This window comes from Aythya ferina, assembly GCF_964211825.1.
Source record: "Aythya ferina genome assembly, chromosome: 8".
Lineage (NCBI taxonomy): Eukaryota > Metazoa > Chordata > Aves > Anseriformes > Anatidae > Aythya > Aythya ferina.
The window spans coordinates 18,860,037-18,883,995 of record NC_140304.1 but is presented as its reverse complement, the minus strand read 5'-3'; the positions used below and the strand labels follow the sequence as shown (position 1 = coordinate 18,883,995).

General features: G+C 40.7%; 1 protein-coding gene across 1 annotated transcript; it reads right to left on the bottom strand.

Moving 5' to 3' along the window:
- Positions 1 to 126: 126 nt before the first annotated feature.
- LOC311440501 (vitellogenin-2-like) lies at positions 127 to 23,057 on the bottom strand (the record flags this gene model as incomplete). Its single annotated transcript, XM_084527503.1, has 35 exons — positions 127 to 455; positions 1,111 to 1,272; positions 2,401 to 2,560; positions 2,655 to 2,752; positions 3,224 to 3,315; positions 4,605 to 4,791; positions 5,586 to 5,721; positions 6,444 to 6,582; positions 8,086 to 8,228; positions 8,320 to 8,532; positions 8,827 to 8,928; positions 9,082 to 9,129; positions 9,482 to 9,796; positions 10,056 to 10,231; positions 10,319 to 10,547; positions 11,398 to 11,542; positions 11,762 to 11,947; positions 12,702 to 12,795; positions 13,132 to 13,321; positions 13,421 to 13,540; positions 14,158 to 14,259; positions 14,911 to 15,035; positions 15,467 to 15,564; positions 15,680 to 15,897; positions 16,309 to 16,527; positions 17,350 to 17,475; positions 17,988 to 18,153; positions 18,235 to 18,392; positions 18,530 to 18,680; positions 18,906 to 19,054; positions 19,169 to 19,330; positions 19,494 to 19,745; positions 21,329 to 21,480; positions 22,026 to 22,076; positions 22,991 to 23,057. 35 exons carry the CDS (start codon positions 23,055 to 23,057, stop codon positions 337 to 339), a joined length of 5,250 nt encoding a protein of 1,749 aa, XP_084383629.1. The 3' UTR covers positions 127 to 336.
- Positions 23,058 to 23,959: the final 902 nt, after the last annotated feature.

The following is a 23,959-nucleotide window of genomic DNA, read 5'->3' as shown; positions in this document are numbered from 1 at the left end:
GGGGGAGGCCGGGGCTGGGCGCCGCTGGGAGGTGGGGAAGGGCCCGCGGCCTGCCTCAGGAGCCTCGCGTGGAAGTCCAAGTTCAGGGGAGCAGATGCACAGAGGGAAATAAGCTCGACGAAACGCTTTTAGAGAGAAATGGTTTATTGAGAGAGCCAACCCGCTTAAGGGAACCCAGAATTACTTCGGAGATCTCAAAATAACTGTGGGGAAAACAATTCTGTGAAGCAGGCACGGCCTTGGCCTCGCTGGGTTGCACAACCGTGTCCCCAGTTCCACAGCCTGTCAGCAATAACGCTGAAGTGCAGAGAGGCGTGAGTGCTGTGAAGTGGAGCATCATGCTGAGCACGACTGCTGTTCACAGGAACATGCCGTGTGAGCATCCACCGTGCTCACTACATCCTCAGACTTCTGGTCTAACCTCATCTGTGCCTCCTCTGGGTTGAGAGTGGAGTCTGTAAATGAGAAAAGAGGAAAAAGAAGCCACGTGACTAGTTTTTGGTTTTTATTACATTGAGGTACTGGCTCAGTGCTGGTATGATCAGCATCAACAGTTTTTCACATCAGCACGTGTGTGCAACAGGGCGTAACCCAAAGCCATATAAAAATTAATCACAAAACCATTATATAGGTACAACTCTTGGTGAAAACAGTAAGACATCTGAATCTAAGTGTTGAGGCTCGTTCTTGTGGGTTTAGTGTGTACCACTGTTGAACTGATGTAATTTTTAGAAAAGTTCACTTTTCCCATCATTCATATTTAGGTAGTGCGAACTCTAGCTATGATGCTTGCTAATATGGCTTATTTTCTGGTATGCAAAGTTATTAATATATTTCATCCTTTTTTTTTTTTTTCTTTTTTCTTTTTTTTTTTAATTTACAGAAGAGGAAAAGGTGAAATGCGGTGTCCCTGCCTGAGAAAGAGCTTTTTTTCCTATGCTAGCATCCTAACAAGCAGAGCAACTTAAACAGACAGATGAAGCCTGGGCTGTAGCTCTGTGTCTCACTATGGAGAAGAGGAAAGAGTAAGAGTAGGGAGCTGCGTAAGAGTAAGAATCACAATCCAACATGCACCTTGCATTGTGCACAAGTACACTGTTTTAGACTCACCAGCTGGTACGCAGTGGAAACCCACAGAGATGGGAATGGTTCTGGTTGCTGAGCAGCCTTCTGCACAGTGTAAAACTGGCTCCATGGAAAAGCATTTTGAGACCTTTTTGTCAAATGCAACTGGCTTCTCAACTTTGACAAATCTATGCTGCAGCTTGCAAGCTATAAAAAAAATGAATTATTTTAAATAATCTATAGTTTATATAAATAACTTCTGAATTCAGTGCGTAGGATTAGCAACAACTAAGACCAATGGCCATACTGACAAACACAAGATACGTGAAACTAATCTCACTCAAGGGAGTGCTATTTTCTATCAAAGACTTGGACTGTAAGGCATTTGGAGAACAATCCCCAGGACGGAGGCATGTTAAGTCAGATCTAGGTTGGGCACAGGTGTGGAAATCCAAAAAGATACCTGTGCAACCCTTGCTCTGCTGGCACTCAAATTTACCCAAACTACAACAGCACTTCATTTTGGGTCAGTAGTGGCTCCTCTATATCCATATATCCACTTCTGCATCGCAGCCACCTTGCCATGGCTGAGCAGCTTAGGCCTTACGACTCTGTGATCTGGGCTTCCCCTAGACCAGTCTCAGCAGGGGAGCTTGACCCTGAGAGCATGTTCCAGAATGCCACCCCTTGCCCATGAGTTGTGGTGCACCCTACCGTGTTCAGTTATGCTCATGTTGTTTTTATACAGGAGCTAAATGGTAAGAACAGTCATTCCCTGTATGACGATTTCAGATTAATTCCATCTTCAGCCTGAGTAAATTAAAACATCTATTTCCCACATAAGTGCCCTCTGTTTTGTTAGCCAATGCTAGTTTTGTTGTTGTTGTTGTTGTTTTGTTTTGTTTTGTTTTTGTTTTTGTTTTTCTTTCTGGGATTTAAAAGCCTGAAAACAACAGAATGGAAATAAAGCATGAAACTTTTAAGTACAAGATAAAATGTCTTTTGTTAACAGTTAAACTATCTACTTTTCATACTAAATTATCAGCTTGGGGAAATTTAGATTTATAATTTTATCTAGAATGCACAAACTTCAGGTAGTTAGGTAATGTATAAGAAGATGATATAAAAATGCAATAAAAACAGACTTTGCAGAGAACTACTAAACTCAGGAGAACGGACTGTGTTTCAGTCTAAGGAAATTAATCACAAAATAATGAACAATAATACGATCATTGTACAATTAATATAAATCAGATATGTAAATCTTATGACTATTCATGTGACTAATGAATAAGTCAAAGACAATGATACTAATATATGTTAGAATCCAAATACCTCCAGCACAAGCATCTTCTGAGACGATCCAAGACTGAGCAAAACTCACTGCATCTTTAGCTAAGTATCCACTGGGCGTTTGATATTCCCTTTCCTTCTCAGCATCATATTTTCCACAAATACCACATGTTTTCCCAGCCATCCAGAAAGCAACCCGAATCTTTATGGAAATAATAAATAAATAAATAATAATTTTTAAAAAGCACTTAGATATTTTTTTTCTAAAAATAAAACCACGGGGAAAAAAATAATACCTCAAACCTATGTCCATTGTAATACAGCTTATCTATACCATATTCAGGGGCTTTTAGTGACAAGCCTTCCTTTTCACTGCTGATCAGCATGCTTGCATCTGTAACAACAAAGCAAAAAGATACCTTTGCAAATGAGGTTATTGTTTTAGGGTCCAACCTGAACCCCTGTTAAATTCATGGAGACAATGCATACTGTGACGTATGGTGGAAATTAAAAGAAATGGTGGAAATGAGAAAAATCAGATCCCATCCTGCCTTGGACTAAGCCAAAGCCCTGTGACTAGCGTGGCCATGGCAGGGGAGACCTGTTTGCCTGTTCTGGGCTTCTCCATGGACAGCACAAGGTGCCTTAGTCCTGCATTATTTGGTTTGTGGACACACAAGATTGGCACCTCTTTCTTTGCTCAGCTTTCCTATCACCCCCATGAAAGCAACTATGAAGTTATATTAAAATCATCCAATTGTTTCTCATTTTAGGGTGATCTTCACCTTGAGAGGGATTTTCAGGATTATGTCCTTCTTCAAAAGAGCAGAAAAGATTAAGTGAAATAGAAAGATGAGTCTCCTACCAGAACTGGGTGTGTACGGAACATCTGTTGGGGTTTGAACACCATTAATCTTCAGCTGGATGCGTCCATTGGAAACATACATGTCAACCTTACTTTAAGTAAAGGAAATGAGTATAAATAAATGTTTGTCCTTCTCACTATTCAGATCACAGTTTCTAGTCCTGGTAGAACCAACACTGCAGGATGCTGATATCATTTTGTGAATAATTACCTGTTACCCTTTGGGAAGAAGATTAAAAGAGCCCAGGAAAGTGTGCCAGAAAAGGAGTACTCACAATACCCCTTTCCCCAGTTTTCTGAGCATCTTTGTGTCACAGTTCAAGCAGTAAGACACCAGGCTACAGAAACCCTTGCTACAAAACAATATAATTCCTCTTATATGTTCACATATATTCAAGGTGCTTTACATTTCAGAGGAAGATTGGGTTCTGTACAGCAGTTATGATCTCTTACAGCTTGAATAGCCTGTGTATTATTTTCTTGATAGCAGTGTTTGCTCTAATGAAGAAATATGACACATAAGCACTTCAAAAGCACATGAATGCTGTATTTAACAATGAGAAATGATACAGTGGCAAGGAATGTATCACAAAAGATACGGTCTATGAAATAACCATCCTTTAGTTCTTCCACAAAACAGGTGCAGGGAATACTAGTTTCTCTCTGTTTCTCTAAGATTATGGAACAGATGGGCACACAATCTTCAAAAATAAATAATTACTTGTAATGAAACCTTACATATCAAAGCCTATTTATGCACTTTGAAGAACATTCCCTACAATGATTTTGGTATGCATAATCCTATACTACTTAGAATATCAGACTATATTTTTAAAGAACCTATGGTTGCTCCAAGACGAAACAAAGCATGTCTTAAATTAGTTTCAAATAGATTTAGTACATCATGTACCAACTAAAGGATGACCTAAGAGAGTTCATCTAATCTGGGATAAGTAATTCCCTTTGTAGGTATGTCCACTTCTCAACATCTCTGCTGAGATGATTGCAGGTGCTAACTAGTCCTAATTATGAGTTTAGCATAGGAGGTCAGACTAAATTATTACAGTAGTCCCTTTTGGATTTATAGTATATGTTTCTACCTAATTACTGAGAACTAAAATGAGACGGTTAAATGCTTACAAATTAATGAAGAGTTTCAGGCAGTAAAGACTATAGGTTACTGTGAACCTCAGATGTATTTCAGAAACAAAGGACTTCTCAAAGGCAAAGACCCAAATCTCAGTGTCATTCCTAGAAATCTTTCCATTGATGTCAGTAACTTTTCCATGAGTCTTATGAAGTACCACTCTGCTCTTACAGTCTGGTCTTCACATTTATATCAGCTTGACATCTATCTGTCATTATGTTTGCAATTACTTACTGACTGGCGAGTCTGACATTTATTGCCATAAGGTCAGCAGCTTCTTCAAGTCTTTTCATCATAACCAGGAATTTGAGTTCTGGACTACAATCCTGTGCCAAGATGTGGAAGCAATTCACAGGCATTGAATAGTTAAACTCAACTCCATTGAAGGTTGTGATCACATTTTGGGAGACTGAACAATGAGCTGAAAAAAAATAAGTTGAAAGTAAACCTTTTATACTTCAAGACAGTTACTCTATTTTAAGTGGGAAGGGGAAAATGAAACAAGTAAAATTCTCCTTTTTTCAGTGTTATTGTATTTTGTTGGAAATCTTACCAGTTCCAATTAGAAATTATTTTACAACAATTTTAATTAACAGACAGATGTTTAATTAATATTGCGTTTTTAGCAAAGAAATATGAAATGCAAAGAAATATACATAGGCATGATATTAGACCACTGATTTCAGGCAAAATGTGTCTCCTTATCCCAGAATTACATAAAGCCTTTCCACTAATAATTTAACCTAAGTATCTTATGATTATGTCTTAATACAGCAAGAATGAATAAATAAACCTTTCAAATCAGGTGCAATGGGAAATTAATGCGTATATTTTTTAAGCTGTTTCAGCTTCTTTGTAGCAGTACAATTCAAGCAGAACACCACAAACCTGAGGTCACTTAAGTGTCCTTCTCATAAATTTTGTATTGCTTTTTTTTCTCCTGGAGCAGTCTCTGCAATGAAGTTCAAATGGATATACTGGGGGAGAGCATATGTCTGAATCACTGTTTGTCGTGGTACTTAATGTTGCTAACATGCTTCATTTCCTTACATCTTTGCAGCCTCAAAGATTTTCATTACTGACAGGTTTACTTCTATGTGAAGTCCAACTGATTTTTCAAGTGAGCATAAAACACTTTTAAGTTACTTTAAAAATATGAGTCATATTTACAAAAATCTGCAAAGTAGGTACTTCTGCACGTAGTTAATTGCTGACCTTTAAGGTTTTCGATGATTGAAAAGGTTGTTTGAGAAAAGATGTCCCAGTCAGGAGATGGTAGCATTGAAGTCAGAGTACCTGGACTTGAAGGGAATGGCAGGGGAAGCCTGATGGCTCTATTGTAAATTGTGAGCTGAAAATGAGTCAGAAAACAAACATGAACATAAATGCCAAATACAGTGTGGAGATGTTGTAGCATTTTCCTATAACATTCAAAGAGGCCTGTATTGACTGAAATCTAAATTAGACTCTAGATTTAGGTCAAACCTAAAAATAAATTAAGTCTTTTATCTACAGAATGAAAGAGGTCTACAATTTGACACATCTGCAATCTACAGAATAGCAATATTATCAAATAAGTTTGATATTTGCGAATTCACATTTTTTTCCTGAGCTGTACATACCACTTGCTCACAGTACAAACAGCTTGCTTACTTGAGATGCTCATCCTTTTCTTGCCTGTATGCTGAGGGCTAATATTTATCCATCATGATTCTCTACGGCCTGGTATTATTATCTCTTCCAAGACATAGCAAAACCTATCACCTCCCTGAAGATTTTTGGAGGAGTGGTCTTTTTAATCAATAATTACTTATGTGTTATCAATCATGATTGTTGTATTACAACCTCTTTTTTATTTCAAGTGTCAACACGCTACATGAGAAAGAAATATGCTGTAAGATATTCTCATAACAGAATCAACTATGTGAACACAAGGCCCTTGTGATGGGGGAACTTCCTTATGGTTTAATAGAATAAAAATTAAATAAAAAAAAAAAAAGTGGGATAATAAACACTATTAATCTTCAATTTCATACATATGTATTGCTCCAGAATAAAAGTGGAAATATTTACCTCAGGTAGCCTGAGGACCACATCGCAGGTTCTTGGAGATGTCAGAGCCATAACCATGGTTGTCTGGCGAGAAGGACCACGCTGTTGCCTTTGGGAGTACCCAAGCATATATGCAGCCCCTGGAAGATATCTGTAGAACCTGAAAAACAAAGTAACTGATTAAAACCATCTATCTCTGAAATTTTTTTTTCAGCATTTGTTCCGGCTGAAGCACCCCCATAAAGCAATATGCACTCTCTGTTAGATAGATGTTTTATAGTAGGGTTTGTAACTTGGTGTTGTCTATGGGAAGAGGAACAGGCAGATTTTAACAGTGTTAATGGGTGAAACAGTCTTCAGCAGACTGGATAGCAGCATGACCTGAGAAGAAAAGTATAACCACCTTTTTCTAAAGACATTCAGAGTTAAAAAATAGGCAGCGATTACATAAAAACTAAAATACAAAATTACCAAAAAATAGATGACTTTTTATTAATGTTTCAGTCCTTCAATACACATTTTTAGCAAGGATCCATTGTATCCAAGGATTTTGTTTTAGCAAGGATCCATTGCCCACTAAGATTGTCAATGAGGTGACAGAGGAGCCTCTATGATCAGGTTCCATTACAAAGTCTTTGTATTTAAATAGAGAAATACAGAAAGAAATATATAGATAGATAGATAGATAGACAGATAAATCATAATATATATATTATGAACCTGATCATAATATATATATTATGATTTATATATATATAAAGGCATAGTCTTAAAGAAGAACAAAGCTGAATTCTGTAGCTTTGTTCCGGGATAGTCAATTCGATGGTTTCATCCAGTATAATAAGGGGACATCAAGGTAATACAATCCCATATAAAAATTAAATGCCTGCTCTCCAGCAGACATTTGTTAATCAAATCACTTGTATCCCTTTAAACATGAAAGCCTGAGCTGTATCTATAACTGAGGTGTCAATATTTTGGTATTGCTGTGAAGAAAAAAATTAAAAGAGGCTTAGATACAGGTCTCAGTGCTTTTGTGGGTAAATGCATGTACAAGTACAATGAATGAATTAATACAATGATAATATATAGAATATGGATATATATGTGGATAGTTGTGTATATGAACTGAATACAGAAGTTAGTTTTCTTATACTAAGCATCATGCAACATTTGCTGTTTAGTGTTCAATAAATCTTGCGGAAGTATTCACATCATCTTCTTCAGATGCCAGAGGTAAGGTGCCCGCATTAGGAAATAACTCTCTTAAGGCACCCTGTACAGTCAAAAAGAGACAGACTCCTTCAGAGAACTAAGTTTAGGCTTCTACTTAGAGCCTCCAGGGATTAGGAAGCATCAGGAGACCAAGTTCCTAATTCAGGCACTTTAAATTAAAAGCTTACAATAAATTATGTCAATCCTGACATCCACTTTATTTCAAGCAGTTTTCCTGCAAACAGAAATGCACTAAATTTTGAGGAAATGAATGCACAGAAAAAAAAAAAAAAAAAAAAAAAAAAAAAAAAGAGACTGAAAAAAATAATCTGACGTAAAATTTTGTTGATGAGGGGAAATTCTTCTGGATCAGAAACTGCAGAACTGAATCTAATTATCTGAAGCATTGACATGGGTGACTTTTTCAAAAACTGAAGTATAATCTCACCATCTTGCAGTTCTTCGGACACTTGAAGGTACTTTTGGCCACACCAGCTTCATCTGCATAGCTGGATGAGAAGCAAACTTCCCTGTTGCAATCTGAGTAGCAATGTGGTAGTCCTGGCAATCTGTACCCCATTTAAGGGAACCCTAGTAGAAGGGAATACATATTTTTTTGTACAAAGCATAGTAACACTGTTATATTTCATTTGCATTTGAACTGATCACATTTTAAACTCACCGAAGCTTTATGGGAATTTATTACTGAAGCATCAGCACAGAGTTTCCATCTATTTGATTCTGTGATGCTTGAAACAAAAATCTGTATCCTGAATCTGACAGGCTGTCTGTCAGCATACAGTACGAGCTGGAATCCTGTCGGCTGCTCGTTTCTTCTGATGGCACGAAGAATTGCAGCCAGTATTGGTGGCTTGCTGTCTCCCAAGAATTTAGGCTTAAGTCAGTAGGGAGGAAATAGAGACCAAAGTCAAAGCATTAGAATTACTGTATAAGAACAGAAATAAAAAGTATTTGTAAAGGAAAAGCTTCATTCAAGTCTTTTTATATAAAGTACATGACAGTATCATAGATCATCACTCTAGCTATTCAGTGCGTGTGTGGTTTTGCCAGTCTTTCAAGGGAGTGCTCTTACAACCTTTGTAAGTACCACAGTAATGTTATTATAAACATGCATTCATTCGAAATCCATGGTAAATGTTTTTTTTTTCTTGTGTATGAAGACACTCACCTGAGACATAGCTGTAGAGATGCCTTCATCACTAACTGAAGAAGAAGAGGAGCTGCTGCTGCTGCTGCTGCTGCTGCTATTCAGAACTTCCCTTTGTGAGTCCTGCAACAACAGAAAGTCACTCTGAAGCAAGTTGTTTACCATTGTAATTAATCACAGAACTAATTTTTCATATTTTTATTTTGATTGAACTAAGTTCCAGTCAAGCTAGTGAGAGCAATTATAGGCCCCCCACAGCATAAGCAGAAAATGTACCTGTTCATCTGCTGGCTTGAACCAAAACTGGTAAATGGGTAGATATGCCTGTGAAGATAGACAGTATGTAAGAAGATCCAAGAGAAGAAAAACAACTAACTTTTGACAAATGCTTTAATAAGTTCAGTATTGAATATGGAAAAAAAAAAGGTGAAACAAGATGCAAATGTTTAAACGTTTTAAACTGAAACCTTCTGGAATATGAAATTCTGAACTGAAATGCTTCAGAGAACCAGAGGTTAAAAACAGGAAAGAGCTCTGCTAGGTTACCTCATCCATGCTGCAACAAACAGTCTGTTTTCTCTTTCTTCGGTACCTGCCCATTGGGCACAATTTCCTGATTTCTAGTACAAAAACATTCACTAGAAGAAGTATAAAGAATCCAGTCAGGGTGAATTACCTGTTGGTTGGGATATTCACTGTCCCCACTACAGTGCTTGTCTCCAGAGCTGTTCTCCCTGCTGCTGCTGCAGATTGTACTGCTGTCAGAGCCTGCACTGCTGCTGCTGCTGCTGCTGCCATGCTTCTTCCCAAATTGCCTTATTTCTTCATTCTCATGTTTATCTTCAGGCTCATTACCATCAGCAGAGGAAGCAGTGGAAGAAGAAGACGAACTGGAGAGGGGGTTTGCACTGGGCTCTACCCAGAGGTCTGTAACAGCAGTCTTTACTTTGCTGTGAATCTGTTTCTTATGGTGCCGTGTCTTATTTGCAACCTCCAAAACAGTTCAAAGAGTTATGAATTTACAGCTCTGTAACATTTCTCTAGATGTCAGACAAGCAGCTTACCACAGCTTTTCAAGGAAATAGCACTTCCTTGCCTCCCACACTTCAGAAGCTGCATCAGAACTCACCAAGACCCACCCCTCCCAAACAAAAATCCTTGCTTTCCCGTGCCAGTTTTCCACATTGGACTTCAAACCCTTGGTTTTGTTCATGGGAAAATATTCCCCCATCCAATGCTCCATCTCTTACCTTGAACACATTTTCAATGCCTAGGATCTTCTTCAGTTTAGCTTTAATGTTCTCATACAGAGATGTCTCCTCCTCTTCTTTAGACCCTGAACTTGCTACATTGATTATTTTGGAAGCAGCTTTGGGCCCAACCTGAATCTCCAGCTGTATTTTTTCAATATCAGCATCTGTATGAACTAGAGTCAAGATACTTTTAGTTCAGTACAGTGCTACATGAGCATCATTCACAGAGATTGAAAAAAAGATTTCTTTCATTACTGTACCTGGCTTCAAAACTATCTTGGCTTCAAGTTCTCCAACTAATTTATGCAGATAAGTATTTCTTAAGAAAGCAGAATTTCGGGACTTTAGGCTGAGACAAGCAGAACATCCCAAACTGGATAATTCTCTACAGAAAACACGTGCATAAGATCTTTGTCCTACACTGTGGCGATGTTCCTCTTCTGAGGCTTGCTGGTGTCCCTTGGATATCACACTAGGGATATGTCTTTGCTGTATTAAACAAAAATATGGTAAATGAAAATACTAAAAAAAAGAAAAAAGAAAAAAGAGGAAAAAAAAAGAAAAAAAAAAAGTCACAGCCCATAAAATCTTTGCTGTATTCCTATTAATTATGAGAATGATGACAGTCCTGGCTAAGAAAGGAAGCACTGCTTAAAATTAGAAATTCAAGCACTGGAAGAAGTGGGATTTTTTCCAAAGTGCTCTGTGGAAGAGGTCAGGTCTCCTAGCCAGCCTTTCCCAGGAGGTGTTTCACAAACAAACTTCCCAATGAGAACCTCCAGGACTCTTTGGAGGTGCTATTTCTCTGAACCAGTTTTGGGATACTATTCCTCAGCTGTATTTGCAGTCAGTATATCCTTTCCATGCCAGCAGTAGGCCTCAGAAGCTGAAGAGCACATCGGAGAATGGGCAGACCCCTGCAGGGATTCCCTTGGAAATCCCTGGAATCCTTGGAAACTGGATATACAGTTTGTTTCCCAATAAAGGATGCCTGAGCCATCCTTTCCAGACTGCTTTGGCTCTGAAAAACAGGGTACTGTACAAAGGACGTGGCTTTCACACCCCCTCCCCATGACTATGAAGCAAAAGGAAGACATGCTGTCAGAGCAACCTGTCTGCATGAGATGACAAGAGCCAGCAGGCCCTGAATGAAAGTGGCTTGAACACATTGAGACTTATTGTTAGGCCTGGTTTGGGATACAACAGGCACCTGCTGTGTCTCACAGTTTCCTTGTTTGTGATCTGATTAGGCAGCTGCTGTGTTGGGGGTGCTCAGCCCCAGTGAGATCTGTTCTGTTCTCTACCTGCCTGCAGTGAAGGCGATGTGAGGCCTCATTACCTTCCAGCTTTCAGCTCTTGAAGATATTTCTGATGACTGAAACTTCTGATTGAAGATACTTGTTATTTCTCCTTCGGGGAGAATATGGGTCTTCTTTTCAGAATCTACTTCTTCCATGTTTCTTGAAATAGCATAAGCTTCACTCCTGTGGAGGTGACAAATGGCAAACAAGTAACATCTGATTTTGCTTAACCCCAATTGTCTTTAATACCAGAGAGCTACGGGCAATACAAAAGAGAATATTAAGCTTCATATGGCTACCAAACTACAGCAGAGCCTGACAAGAGTTGTAGGCTCATGATCTTATAACAGGGAGCTCACAATCAGTAACAAATAACAAGTGAAATGTGGCTAACTTCTGTACCTTACAGCTGCAAGCTCAACCTCCTGGTGGCAAGGAAGGGTTTCAATCTTCAAATTTTTCTCTTTCATATTAACCGTGGCATCAAATTTCATTGTAGTGTTGGCACTGAACTCTGCGTGAAATTCAAGACCACTCTGAAAGTATTGCATATTAATCCCCATTGTTGCAATCATATGGAAATATACTCTGAAAGAGTGAAAATAAAAACATGCAATTACAAAGTACAAATTAACATGCATGTACTTATCTTTGAAAGGCAGAATTGCATTTTCTTAGTGTTCTGTTTATTTTAAAAACCACTACTAACAGCTTAAAAAGATATGTGACAGGATAAAAAAGCTAAAGTGCCACTGAAAAAAATGAAGGGATTTATCTGATAAAACTTGCATGGATCCTCTCGCAGCCTAATCACTGATACATTGCTTGATAATAAGCTAATGTCAGAATCTTCCTATAGCTTCAGATTTTGTCTATTTTTTTCACTATTTTTATTATTATCATTATTATATCATATCATATATCATTATTATGTTATTATCATCATTATTGTTATTAGTGATGTTGCTTTTGTGGATCCACAAGTGTTTTCCTTTTCTGCCTGAAATCCCCCCAGCTTGTGCCTTCTGAAAAACTTTCTCATATGTAATCAAAAATGCCTTCACAGCTTAGTAGCTTTAGTCACTGAGCAGGTAGAAACGTGAGCATTTTCAGCAATGGCAGAACATCGCCACATTTCTCTTTGATTCAGTGCACTGTGCTAGGCTTGCATGGTCTTAAAGCATCACAGGATTGTCTTACTTTCTTACAGATTCACTGCTCGAGACTAGCACAGTCATCCCAAATCTGGGACAAATAAGATACTTATTTAATATAACTATTTCAAATATAAATATAAATATAAACGAAGGTGTGTGTATATATGAAAATATATCATTTTTACTTTGGTTGGATATCGGCATGAATATCTGTGTTGGTTTCCAACAACTGTGATGGTCTAAAATTGTCAGATAATGGTGGTGACAGCTGAATATCAACTGCAAGAGACAGAGAGAAATTATATGAACAGGGCAAAAAAATAAAAATGCTGGGGATACTATTTTTTCAATAAGCATAGTAGTTAATGCATGGGCATTGCTTTTACATTTTGAAATACTTCACAGGATTACTTCATGATTATTACTCTGAAACAGTTACAGAAGTATGTCCCAGATGAAACACTGTGATTACTTATCTGCCCCTGTGGAGGTGTCTGGACAGTGTTTCCCCATTACAGAGTATTTTTTGAGACTACAGAGGGATTTACTTTCAGCAGAGGGATTGGAACCACAATTATTGTGAGGAAATTGCTCAATAAGGTGTCCCAAGCTCACCATAGGCCGCAGCCTGGGCCAGCATGGTGCCGCTCAGGCTGAGCTCCAGTGGCATGCCAACCACTGTGGGGACAACGTGCCGCAGCTCAGCCACCATCACCGGCAGGGTCCATTGGCCTGAAATGCCTCGCTGGACCTCTTCCACTGCTTTTTTCACCACTGGCTGCCAGTTTGATGATCCAGTCAGACTCTGAATACAGAGAAATTGGTTAAATAATAAGGGAAGATGAGATGGAAAGGGAAAATTATTCTGCATCACAAACAAAAAAGGCAACAGCCTTGTCAGTACCATTATGGTCTGCTGAATGACTTTGTTATCAATGTCAACAAAGGCAATCTCCTGTCCCAATATTTTGATGTAAGTGGACACCAGAGGGTCTTCTGGAGGCAATTCTTTCCATCCCAGAAACTGCAGTGTTAAGGAGGAGAAAGGGAAGAAGCAGATACATTTTCTTAAAATACATTATTGTATTAACAAAATGTAGATCACATTTGAAGGATGCTAACTATGGTTCCTTAGCCAAAAAAAGTAGTACACATCTTACAAGTCTGAACTGATGTGGCCTTCCTTATGTTGCATAACTGACTTCAGTGGGAGTTTCCCCACATAAGGATGAAGTAAGGACTCTGTAATTTTTGCTGCTCTAAGTAGTGGGTGGCACCCAAGGGCTCATGAACAAAAGTCTTATTCAATAACCATTTTAAGAGAGAAGAGCAACCACTTACTATGTTTTAACATACACTTTAAAACAGATGAATTTTGGCTACCAGCATCATCATCATCTTTTGTACTGTACATTAAGGGCAGCTTTGCGTGGTGTGCTGACACATGGTCAGTGAAAAAAATGGTATTTGTTCACAGTCTAAGTACAATATAAGTAAGAACATCTTTCTGTGACCAAACAGGATGGCCGACTACTTTCTCACTGGAACATCAAAGGGATGGCTAGGAGGGTAGCTGATGCAACCCTGGGCTGGTGGGAACTACATATTGCAAACAAATCAGGAAGGTGCATAAAGATGTACCGTTTTACCGAGTTCCTTCAGTGTCTTGTATGTGTCGTATTCAGCAAAGGGAATATTCTGCTGCCTGATAATATTGATTAGGCTTTGTGATCGTAGAGCCACCTGTAGGAAACAGCATTGAACATCACAGCCCAAATGCCAGAGAGCGCAGGTATACCTTTCTCATACCTTTCTACCAGGTATTACACTCACGGAGGCCACTCTAAATACATACTTCATGAAGCCATAGCACTTATAAGGCAGATGACTGGAGGCTATGACTGCAGATGCTGAGGATGTGCTGAGCTTTGAACTAGTCAGCAGGGATAATTTTAGGGCAGCTCAAAGATCAGCCCCGGCTGCAAAGCTTGCCCAAGAAGCTGAGTAAATGCCTGCATGCTGTTACATGGAGTTTCAATCTGCTGGGGCTGTACTGCTGGCTGAAGTTTAATTTCAGCTGCTTATTCCCTGTACTTATGCAAAATGCCCCACACATCATGTGACGTTAGTTAGGCAGACAAATGCTCTGCTATGTAAGCTTTCCTTTGCTCTCTTAGATTTTCATGCCTATACTGAATGTTTTCATTGCTAAATCTACATGTCAAAAAGCCCAAATACAAGTAAAATCATAACCATTATCTAAATTTTCCCTTCCACTCCAGTCCTTACAGACAGAGATAGAGGCAAACACTACATTGCAGTCCAAGTGGCTTAACAAGTAATGCTATGTGTAGCTAGGTTGTATCTATCTGGTTGTTTTCATGAAATACTTACCTCTATAATGTCTGTTGCAGTATTTGCATAATATCCTCTTACTTTTGTGATTATATCAGATGGAAACATAGTGTTGGGACTGTTCATTAGATAGACCCTCCAAATTGCACCAGCCTTATACACATCTATAACAGGAACAAAAAGCAGCAGAGATTTTTCTTAGGGTCTCCGAGGTGACTGGTGCCTGTAAGTTACCTTAGGTGCATGCTTTACTAGATCTCAAATGATTCTGTCAGTATTCAGCCCCGTAGGTCCTCAAGCTTGTAACCCCAAGAGGGAATCTTTGTTCTAGGGCAGAGTCAACAGGATCACAGTGACTGAAGAAGGAGGCCTAAATCCATGTGCAGATAAGACACCTCTTTCCCCAGTAGATACCCAAAGAGTAGTAGAACACCTTCAGGTGATTTTGCATTTCAAGAGACTCTTGTGCTTTATTCTGTTTCAGGAGTGCACTAAGCCCACAGCCCATGACAGGATTTTGTGTGGAAATTGTGGAACACAATAGATGCCTTCAGATAAGCAAGCCAAAGCAGGGAACATGGCATCTGGTACTCACGGGAATAACCACCAGCATGAATGACCTTGCTGTAACGATAGCTCAGCCTGTCAAGTCTGGGGCTCAGTAGTTTAATGGCAATGTTGCAAGCAGCAGATCTGAGTAACAAAGAGTTAAAATCATATGAAGGTAGTCAACTGTGACCAATTTCTTAGAAAACTGCAAGAAAAATCACCACTTGCAACTAAAAAATGTACTTTTTTCTTTACTTACAGATTGTAGAGCTGTGGGATCCTGCCTACTGCCAAAGCCTTCATGTGTGAGTACGTGAAGCTGGCTACTTGTAGGCTGGTCTCCGAGAGCAGCGAGGTGGCCATAGCTGCTACAATTGGAAGAGCAGGCTTTGTTTCAAAGAGGACAACACAAGCCATCATGCGGACATTAGGAGCAAGTGTATTGTCCATAAAGATCTGGAGAGAGATCTCCCTTACCTGGAGGAGGAAGATACAACCTATGAATACCACATAACTCCTTGGGAAGAAATATTTTTTAAACTGTGCATGTCTGATGTGCTGTGAACAGAGAACAAAACCCGGAACAGAGACTTGAGCATGGGGCCTGTCACTGGAAATGAAGATGCTGCTGGCTGCACAGCGAACAGGGATGGAAGAAACAGCCATTAGTAAGGGGCCCAACATTACCGCAACTGAAGCAGTCTCTTTCCCAGAATGTCAGCCAGGATAGGGTGATGTCAGGAATTCACAACATAGGAAAAGACAAGACCTGTAACTATATCTGCCCAGAGTTGCTAACATTACCTGATGGCTTTATTATCCCTGCATTGCTAAGTCAACCTAAATTACACCCTATAAAACATTTGTCTAAATAATAATTTCAGTTACTTTTGCAGGGTCTTTTCTGGCAATTTTCCTCAAGGCCAGTACGGCATCAGCATGAATTCTGCTTGGTAATGAAGTAGCAGCAGGTGAAAATGTTGGCAAAAACTTCAGGATGCGTTTGATACTGGCCGGCTCTCCTGCATTGCCTATAGCTTTCAGGGCCAAGGCCATGTCTTCAGCATGGCTTCTGCTGGCAGCTTCAGCAGCAAGGTCATGGAGTGGCTGAAAACACATCAGACAGTGGTTAATCATGTCAGGCAGCAATCTTGTAATAGCGTATAAAAATACTCATTTCCAAAGCAAATAAAACAACTACTGGTGCAAAGCCCTGAGTAAAGATGTTCAGATTTTTCTCCCAGGAAGAATCTCACCATCATTATCAGGACATCATTAACACAGAACATACGCACAAACTTCATTTTCTCCTTGCAGTGTTGTAACTGAGAGTAATTTGTCCCTAAGCCTGACCTTTGCTTCAGTCTTTTTTTGGAAGATTTAAACCCATTCCAAGCAGCAGCAGGCTGTCTCAGAACTGTAGTCCTGCTGACTAAGGAACCTGAGCTGCATAGTCCAAGGACAACGACCTGAATATTTCTGATGGTGATATGCAAGTATGTAGCAGGGCCTCTTTGGAAGCCCTAACCTATGACATATCTAGACATATCTTTGCTTATATTCACACTTCAATGCCTTTTTAATACGTATTTTTAAGTTTGATCTACCTAATGTAAAAGTAGAGAGAAGAATCATAATTATTTTGCTTTAATCCTGAATTGTCATACATAAATTCCAAGTTGTTTACGGCACTTGTCATACCCACAGGCTTCTACCACTTACATTTGAAATTCTGAACTGTTAAGACCAGATTTTTCAAAGGCATTAGCTCAGCATTTCATTTTATCTTAGCAATTTTGCAGGTGATCACAGCTAAGAGTGAGGCATGTAAACACCTAGTTACCTAATTGCCAGCATTGTGAGAGGTAAATTAGAGTCATTAAAATAATTTCTTCACCCCTTATGAAATAAGAAATGAGAGTCACCTACCTGAAGAAGTTCATTAGGACAAAATGAAGGCTGAGCACAGTATTTATTTACCATGCTACCATACCCCAGGTAAACAAGTATTCGAAGCATTGGTGCTTTCTGAATTTGGGGACAGGTCAGAAAAGACTGCAGAAGAAAGAACCAGAGTCGTTAATGTTTCAACTTATTAGAGATGGTATTTAGTGAAAACTTATCTTATATCTGAAAAGCAAATAGACAAAATTGTGTTGGATTTTTTCTAAATATTTTTAGAAGTTAAATAAAATGCTAGTGATTGAGGTAAAATTAAAGCAAATAGCATTGCTTCAGTTACAAGGTATGTACTTTATATTTTGGTTACACTGCATTATTTTCTACAGTTCCTCTTTTTTGTTGTTGCTTTTTATTTGTATTTGGCAAAAAGAAAACAGCAATTTCCCTGGAATCTGTGGGTTTTAACAGCATTAAATATCAAAGCCATTGAAAAATTTTTGGCAGCAAGTGTTTGGAAACATTTTCTAGACCATTCCCATGTTTGTTAATACTTTACATTTTACAAAATATCAAGGAAATATGTTGCATCATTTGATTGTAATCCTGTGAATTCACCTTCAGAAATGAATGACAGGGTAAGAGAAGGAAGAATTATCTGTACTCACTGAGGCAACTTCTAGGGTTTGCTTGTTGGGCATAACGAAATGGAAGGCAAGAGGGAGAACAACAGGTGCTTCCCAGATGTTCAGCTTCTTATCATGGATTTTTTGTTTAAGGAACTGGAACGTGTCAGTAGCTCCAGCAGCACAGACAGCACTCAGGAACCAGTGCCTGCCGGGGAGGGGAGGACAATTACCCCCATTGCCCAGTGCTCCTCTGGTGGGAAATCCTGGCTGACAGCAGTACAGTTACCTGTATGGAGGTTCACTGGCAAACTGCTCCCACAAAGAGTTGATTTGATCAAGGGTCACTAGACGGAACAGCTGAACCATTTGTAAGAACTTGGCTGAAGATTCTTTAGTGTCTCCTTCCTCATTATTCTTAACTAATTGTCGCACAGTTTCTGTTAACTGTAGGGAAAAAAACAAAACAAAACAAAAAAAAAAAACAACACATAAAGTTGAAAGGTGCCATGTCTAAAATAATATTGTGATGACTTGTTAACCTTATAAATAATGAAAAGGAATGAAGAATAAGCCTCCAATACCTGCCCATCTGCATTTTTTATCCTTATGAGAGGAATTGGCATCTGGAGCAGCTCTTCTGAGAAATGATAACGGAGACTTCCCTGGTTTTGCAGTTGAGCTTCTGGTACATTTATGGGAGTGCTTTTGATGTCGACCAAAACCAGTGCTTGTCTTCAAGAGAAAGAAAAAAATGCTTCAGTAGCATTGTACATGAGAGTTGGGCACGTACAGCTGCTGGGGCAGATTGAGGGGTGCCCAGCAGGGAGCTGCACTGACCACACATAGATTACACACTTCTCAGGTTTGCGCATTGCTTAGGATTAACTGAAAATGTTATAGGACTGGCAAGAGCTTTCATTATAGTGTTGCCACACTACCAACATGCACAGCACCTACCTTGCCTCCATGCCTGCTGTGCCATCAGGCTCATTGAACGGAGAAACCTGGTACACTTGCTCCGACGTAGCAAATGTTATCAAAACCCCGCTGTCATCATACTTCATCTTGTAAGTGGACATCACCGTGCCCTTCACATTTCTGACTTTCTAAAATTGCAAAGAGACCCACTCATAAATGTGAACAGGAACCAGTTAATTTATCACAGACAAGCCAAATTCCCTGCTGGTGCCAGCGCAAAGCAGGATTCATGCTGGTCCTACCAGGGGGCAGGTGGGACAGGGGCGGATGTAAGCCATGCCCGTGTTCTTCACTGCTCTGTCCTGGCAGTCAGTCAGGTCCTTGCTTTTGGAAATGGTGGCACGGTTATTCTTGCTGTCGTCCTGGATAACGTATCTGGTTTGGCAGATGCCTTCAATCCCAGCCTGTGTGTTGATTAAACACAATGAACTTTTCGCTGGAAATGGCCTTTCATTACAGCAATAAATTGGTCAATGAAAATTGCCTGGAAAGCATTATGTTCAGGCAAGCCTCTATGGAACAGTATAACGAGAATAAAAGTAAAGTCAGAATGGAAAAGAAACCAACCTCTTGTAGTTCATACACATTTTGTGACTTTTTGATCGTTATCTGCATCATGTTCAGAATCCCTCTCACTATGTTCGTGCACAGGACGGGGCAGTCTTCAGGGGCATAAATACTTCCCACCCTGCCCTCATTGTACTCGAACTTAAAGGCTTGGCTGAAACATGCAGCAATGGTCTCTGTGAGCTTTGAAGATGGAGTGAAGGAGTCAAGGGGCCATAAGCCGTGGTATTCCTCCAGCTTTGGCGATTGAACCTGTGAACAGAATTAGGAGAATATTCATCCTGTTCACCACAGTGCAGTAACGGGGAAACTGGACTTTTCTAGTCCACAGACAGACACAAGTCACTTGTTCAACACTGCAAGAAATGTTTTCCTCCTCAGACTCTTGTTTTGGGGCTAGGGCATGGCCTCAAAAATGCAATTTCCTTAAAGGATTTCTGCCAGGAAAGGGTCATGCAAAAGTTCAGCAAATGTGGTGAAGCTTGCAGGGTGAGTGAAACTGGCTGTCAACTGTCTGTATGGAAAGGATACTCACTTATTTTCCCCAAATTTTCAGTGTGATCTCCCTTCAGCCTGAAAATCAGCCAAGCTATCCGTCAAGCAGCCTACGTAGACTCACTGGGGCTGTGTTTGCTCCTGTCCAGCACATCCCAGAGCACCAAGGCTGCAGCACAGCTGATGGGGAGGCAGAGATGGCCACAGGACCTCACATTGGATGGGCCAGTGGGGCGAATGTCGCCTTCTTTGCAAGCGGCTGTCATTGCTTCCAGCTTATCAAGCTGTACAGCTTGCTTGCAAGTCCTTGACTGCTACCTAGTGGGAAATGTGTGCCTGCATGCACACACATAGTCACATATACATACACATGCCTCCCACCTTCCTCCATAAAAGTATGTGTTCCTGTGCAGAGGGAACTGGTTTTAGTGGCCCTGTTTTTTAATCAATGCAGCAACAGTGTCTTGTCTCCTTCTCAGAGTAAATCCTACTTGACTTTTGTCTGTAGTTGCTAAAGTCATAGCACTATCTGAGAGGTTACAACAATCATGCAGTTGCAGAATTGTATTATATTTGATAATAGGTGTTCCCTCTCACTGTTTCAGTAACTGCTTCAGTAATACAGCAGATTCAGTAAACTCCTAGGATGAATGCTGAGTGCCCTCTTACAGCTCTCCTCCCCGCCATGGTGGCATCCCTTTTCTATCATCTTTTGTTCCATGCCAGTCTTTTAAGATGTTTGGTTTCATCTTTTCTATGTGTAACAGCACTTCCAGATCTGATATCATTATATCAAGTGAAAACATTACTATTATCATTCTTCACATTTGAATTAATGCCTATGTGAAGAATATCAAAAGGAAGATAATGGAGACAGACTTGAATTTCCCATGTGATGAAGGAATTTCAGCACTGAGCTTTTCTCAAGCCATGGACCAGGCTGAAACATTGATATTTCGTGCTTGAATTTGCATCATTTTCATACTCAAGTTTAGTGTTGCCTTACTTAAACTATCACGAGGACATTGCTTTAAAGCAGCTGCCTGCAATGTCTTTGCCTGGACCTGAACCTAAGGCAGATTTATCAAGAGGTGCAGGTGCTGATGGCCACAGAGCTTGGGCAGCTCTGGCTCCCGCCCATGGCACTGAAGGATGCGAGGGTGAACATCTCTGCCGGAGTCTGACATTGGACTTGCAGTCATCTCGGCACCAGGAAGGGTCCTAAGCTTTTGTGCAAGGTTTGCATCTTTTTCTTGTTTATTTTACCAACCTGGAGGTATGACCCAGACTTCTGCGTTATGTAGGCAGATGGATGGGTTCCCATGTCCCTTGCGACTTACCTGGAGAAGGTGGTCACTGCGGGACACGCGGCTGATCTGCAGCTTGCAGGTCAGCTTCACCCCTGCTATCACCAGCCCCCTGCCCTGCAGCCCATGCAGGATGAGTCCCTCATAGCCATACAGGTAGGTCTTGCCGGTATGAAAAATGGGCTCTATTAAATAATAAAAAACAGAAATGCCTCCTTTGTTGTGGTGCTACTCACAGGAACCGTCCCGGTAAAGAATAGTGAGGCTGGCTGCCCCAGCAGGCTGGGCACAAGCAGAGGGCACAGCAGGGCTGCCAGGGAGGCCAGCGTTGGAGCCGCTGGCTGGTGGGAGCACACTTACCAAGGTCATGCTTCTGAGCCCCTGCATGGGAGGAGAGAGAAGGATGCATGAGAAAACCCAAACTTCTGCAGAGACTACATTTATTATTCATTTACTGAGTGTGCCAATGGCTGGCAGACAGAGAGTAATGCACTCCTGGGGCAAACCTCACATACTGTGGGACAGCAAGCCTGCCCCAGCCCCCCTCACTGGCTGCTGTTTGCTTTTCCCCTGCTCCTACACTTAGGCACAGAAATCTAACAGTTTACAGCCAAACTCATTAAAAGGCTTCAGCAGATTGTGCCATGAATGTCCCTGAAAGTCCCCGAGGAGATGCAGCTTCCTGAGGTGGCCATCACAGCTCAGAAGTGCCAGTAACGCTTAGACTTACCCACAAGGGCGAGCACCAGGGCCAGGATGAGTCCCTTCATGCTAAAAGTGACTGAATGACACAGGGCAAAATGTGCAGCTTTTATAGAAGAATTATTAACAGGCATGGGAAATTTTGTTGAGTTATCAATTTTTTATCACCCACTGTAACCCATCGAGGGTGAAGGGGTTGGGTACAAGGTGCCATCTGCTACTGCTGTGCCAAAATCATCACAGGCAATCTTGTTTTCACCTCACCACCTAAATGCTCTGAAAGTATCTTTTGGAACAGGTGCTTAAAAGTATTAAAATATCATTAAAACTGAATTATTTATTGTGTAAGAAAAAGTACTGATTATCCTTATTCACTGGAAGCATCTGGTGCTATTGCAGCCTGCGCTAACTTTGCCCAGGTTATCCTGACCTGAACATAAGGCACATATCTTATCTAACTGATAGTGCTTCAAAAGGATTGTGCAAAGCCCCGGGCAGGGCTCCTGTGACACCATGCTGATGCCCCCATGCCAGCTGTACCTGCTGTCACCCACAGCGCTGCCCTCTGAGGTTGGGGAACTCACCCAGCAACACAGACCTCGGTCACGAAGACCACAGCAAAAAGGGCTCACATTTCCCTCACCTGCCTTTTCTTACTAGGATATCACATCAGTGTCTTTGGCCAGTGTCGTTAGCCACAGATGGCTTTTGGTGAGGTGGGACATGGTGAGGCTGCCAGGCATTACGGACACAAACCTCTTGGGCTACAAAGATGTACAAAGTCCAGTTTGCCCAAACTCATTTCATATCAAGCAACAGGAGGCAGCAATCTCCCTCCAGGGTAGACCCCTTCTCCCACCAGTCAGTAGCCAGCCACCTGCTGCCATTTTCCCTGTCCCTTTCCTGCAACCCCACAGGTCCAAGAGGCTGCTTGTGGCTCCAGGACTTAACTGGGTCCCTCGGCTCCCAGACAGCCACCAGCACCACTCCCACCAGAGACCTGCAGGGAGTGGTGGCCCAGCAGCACCAGGACGGGGGTTTTCCCACTGGGGCTGCCCATGTGTACCCAAACCTCTCTGGGGGTAGGGAACAGAGTTACTGCTTAATCACTGCCGAGGTCACAGGGCACTCAGCTCCACCAGCTTCTCATCAAAAGAACAGGGACTCCTAGCCAAGACAGTTTAGTTTTCTTAATTCTCTCCAGCTGATATTTTTATAATTGAGCAGCTGAGATGTAATTTATAATAGCTGACAAAGTGTGGATTTTGTTTCTAGATCAAGGATGGCAACTGTAGGATTAAAAAAAAATATCTTACTTTCAAAATATTTTGAAATATAGCAAGTACTTCACCATGTTTTTACTGGTGCTATATTCTGGACCTGTTTGCTTTAATGTCATCCCTAGTAAAATTGATAGACTGACAGAAAAGCTAAGCCATTCATGCTATGAGCAACACTAGGGAGTTTTATCATGTCTTCTGAGATTTGGTGAATATAGCTAATGGATTTGAGTATGTAACTATTAGCAACTGGTGAGAGGTTCAAAAGCTAACATAATATAGCATATTTATATGCAGCTGCACAAGTTTGGGTTTTTTGTTTGTTTGTTTGTTTGTTTGTTTTTACAAAACACTATATCTGTAAAATAGCCATGTCTGGACTTCTGGGACTGCTGTGGTGCAGCAGTTCAAAGTGCGATGCAAAGGGAGTTTGCAATCAAATCCCTCCTAGCCTTGGATGCAGTTTCCAAATCCTATGGGGCCCCGACAGCAAGGAAAGCCTCTCTTAGCTACAGCTGAGTCCTTTGTCAGCAGGGCCCCTGCTCCCAGGAAGAGCCATTTACTTTTCATTTCTTTTTACCATCAGATTTGACCACTCCACCCCAGCATGCTGGGCAGCAAATGCTGCACATTGGGGCAGGATCATCTCTGCTGCTGCTCCACAGCCTGCTCATGAAGACTT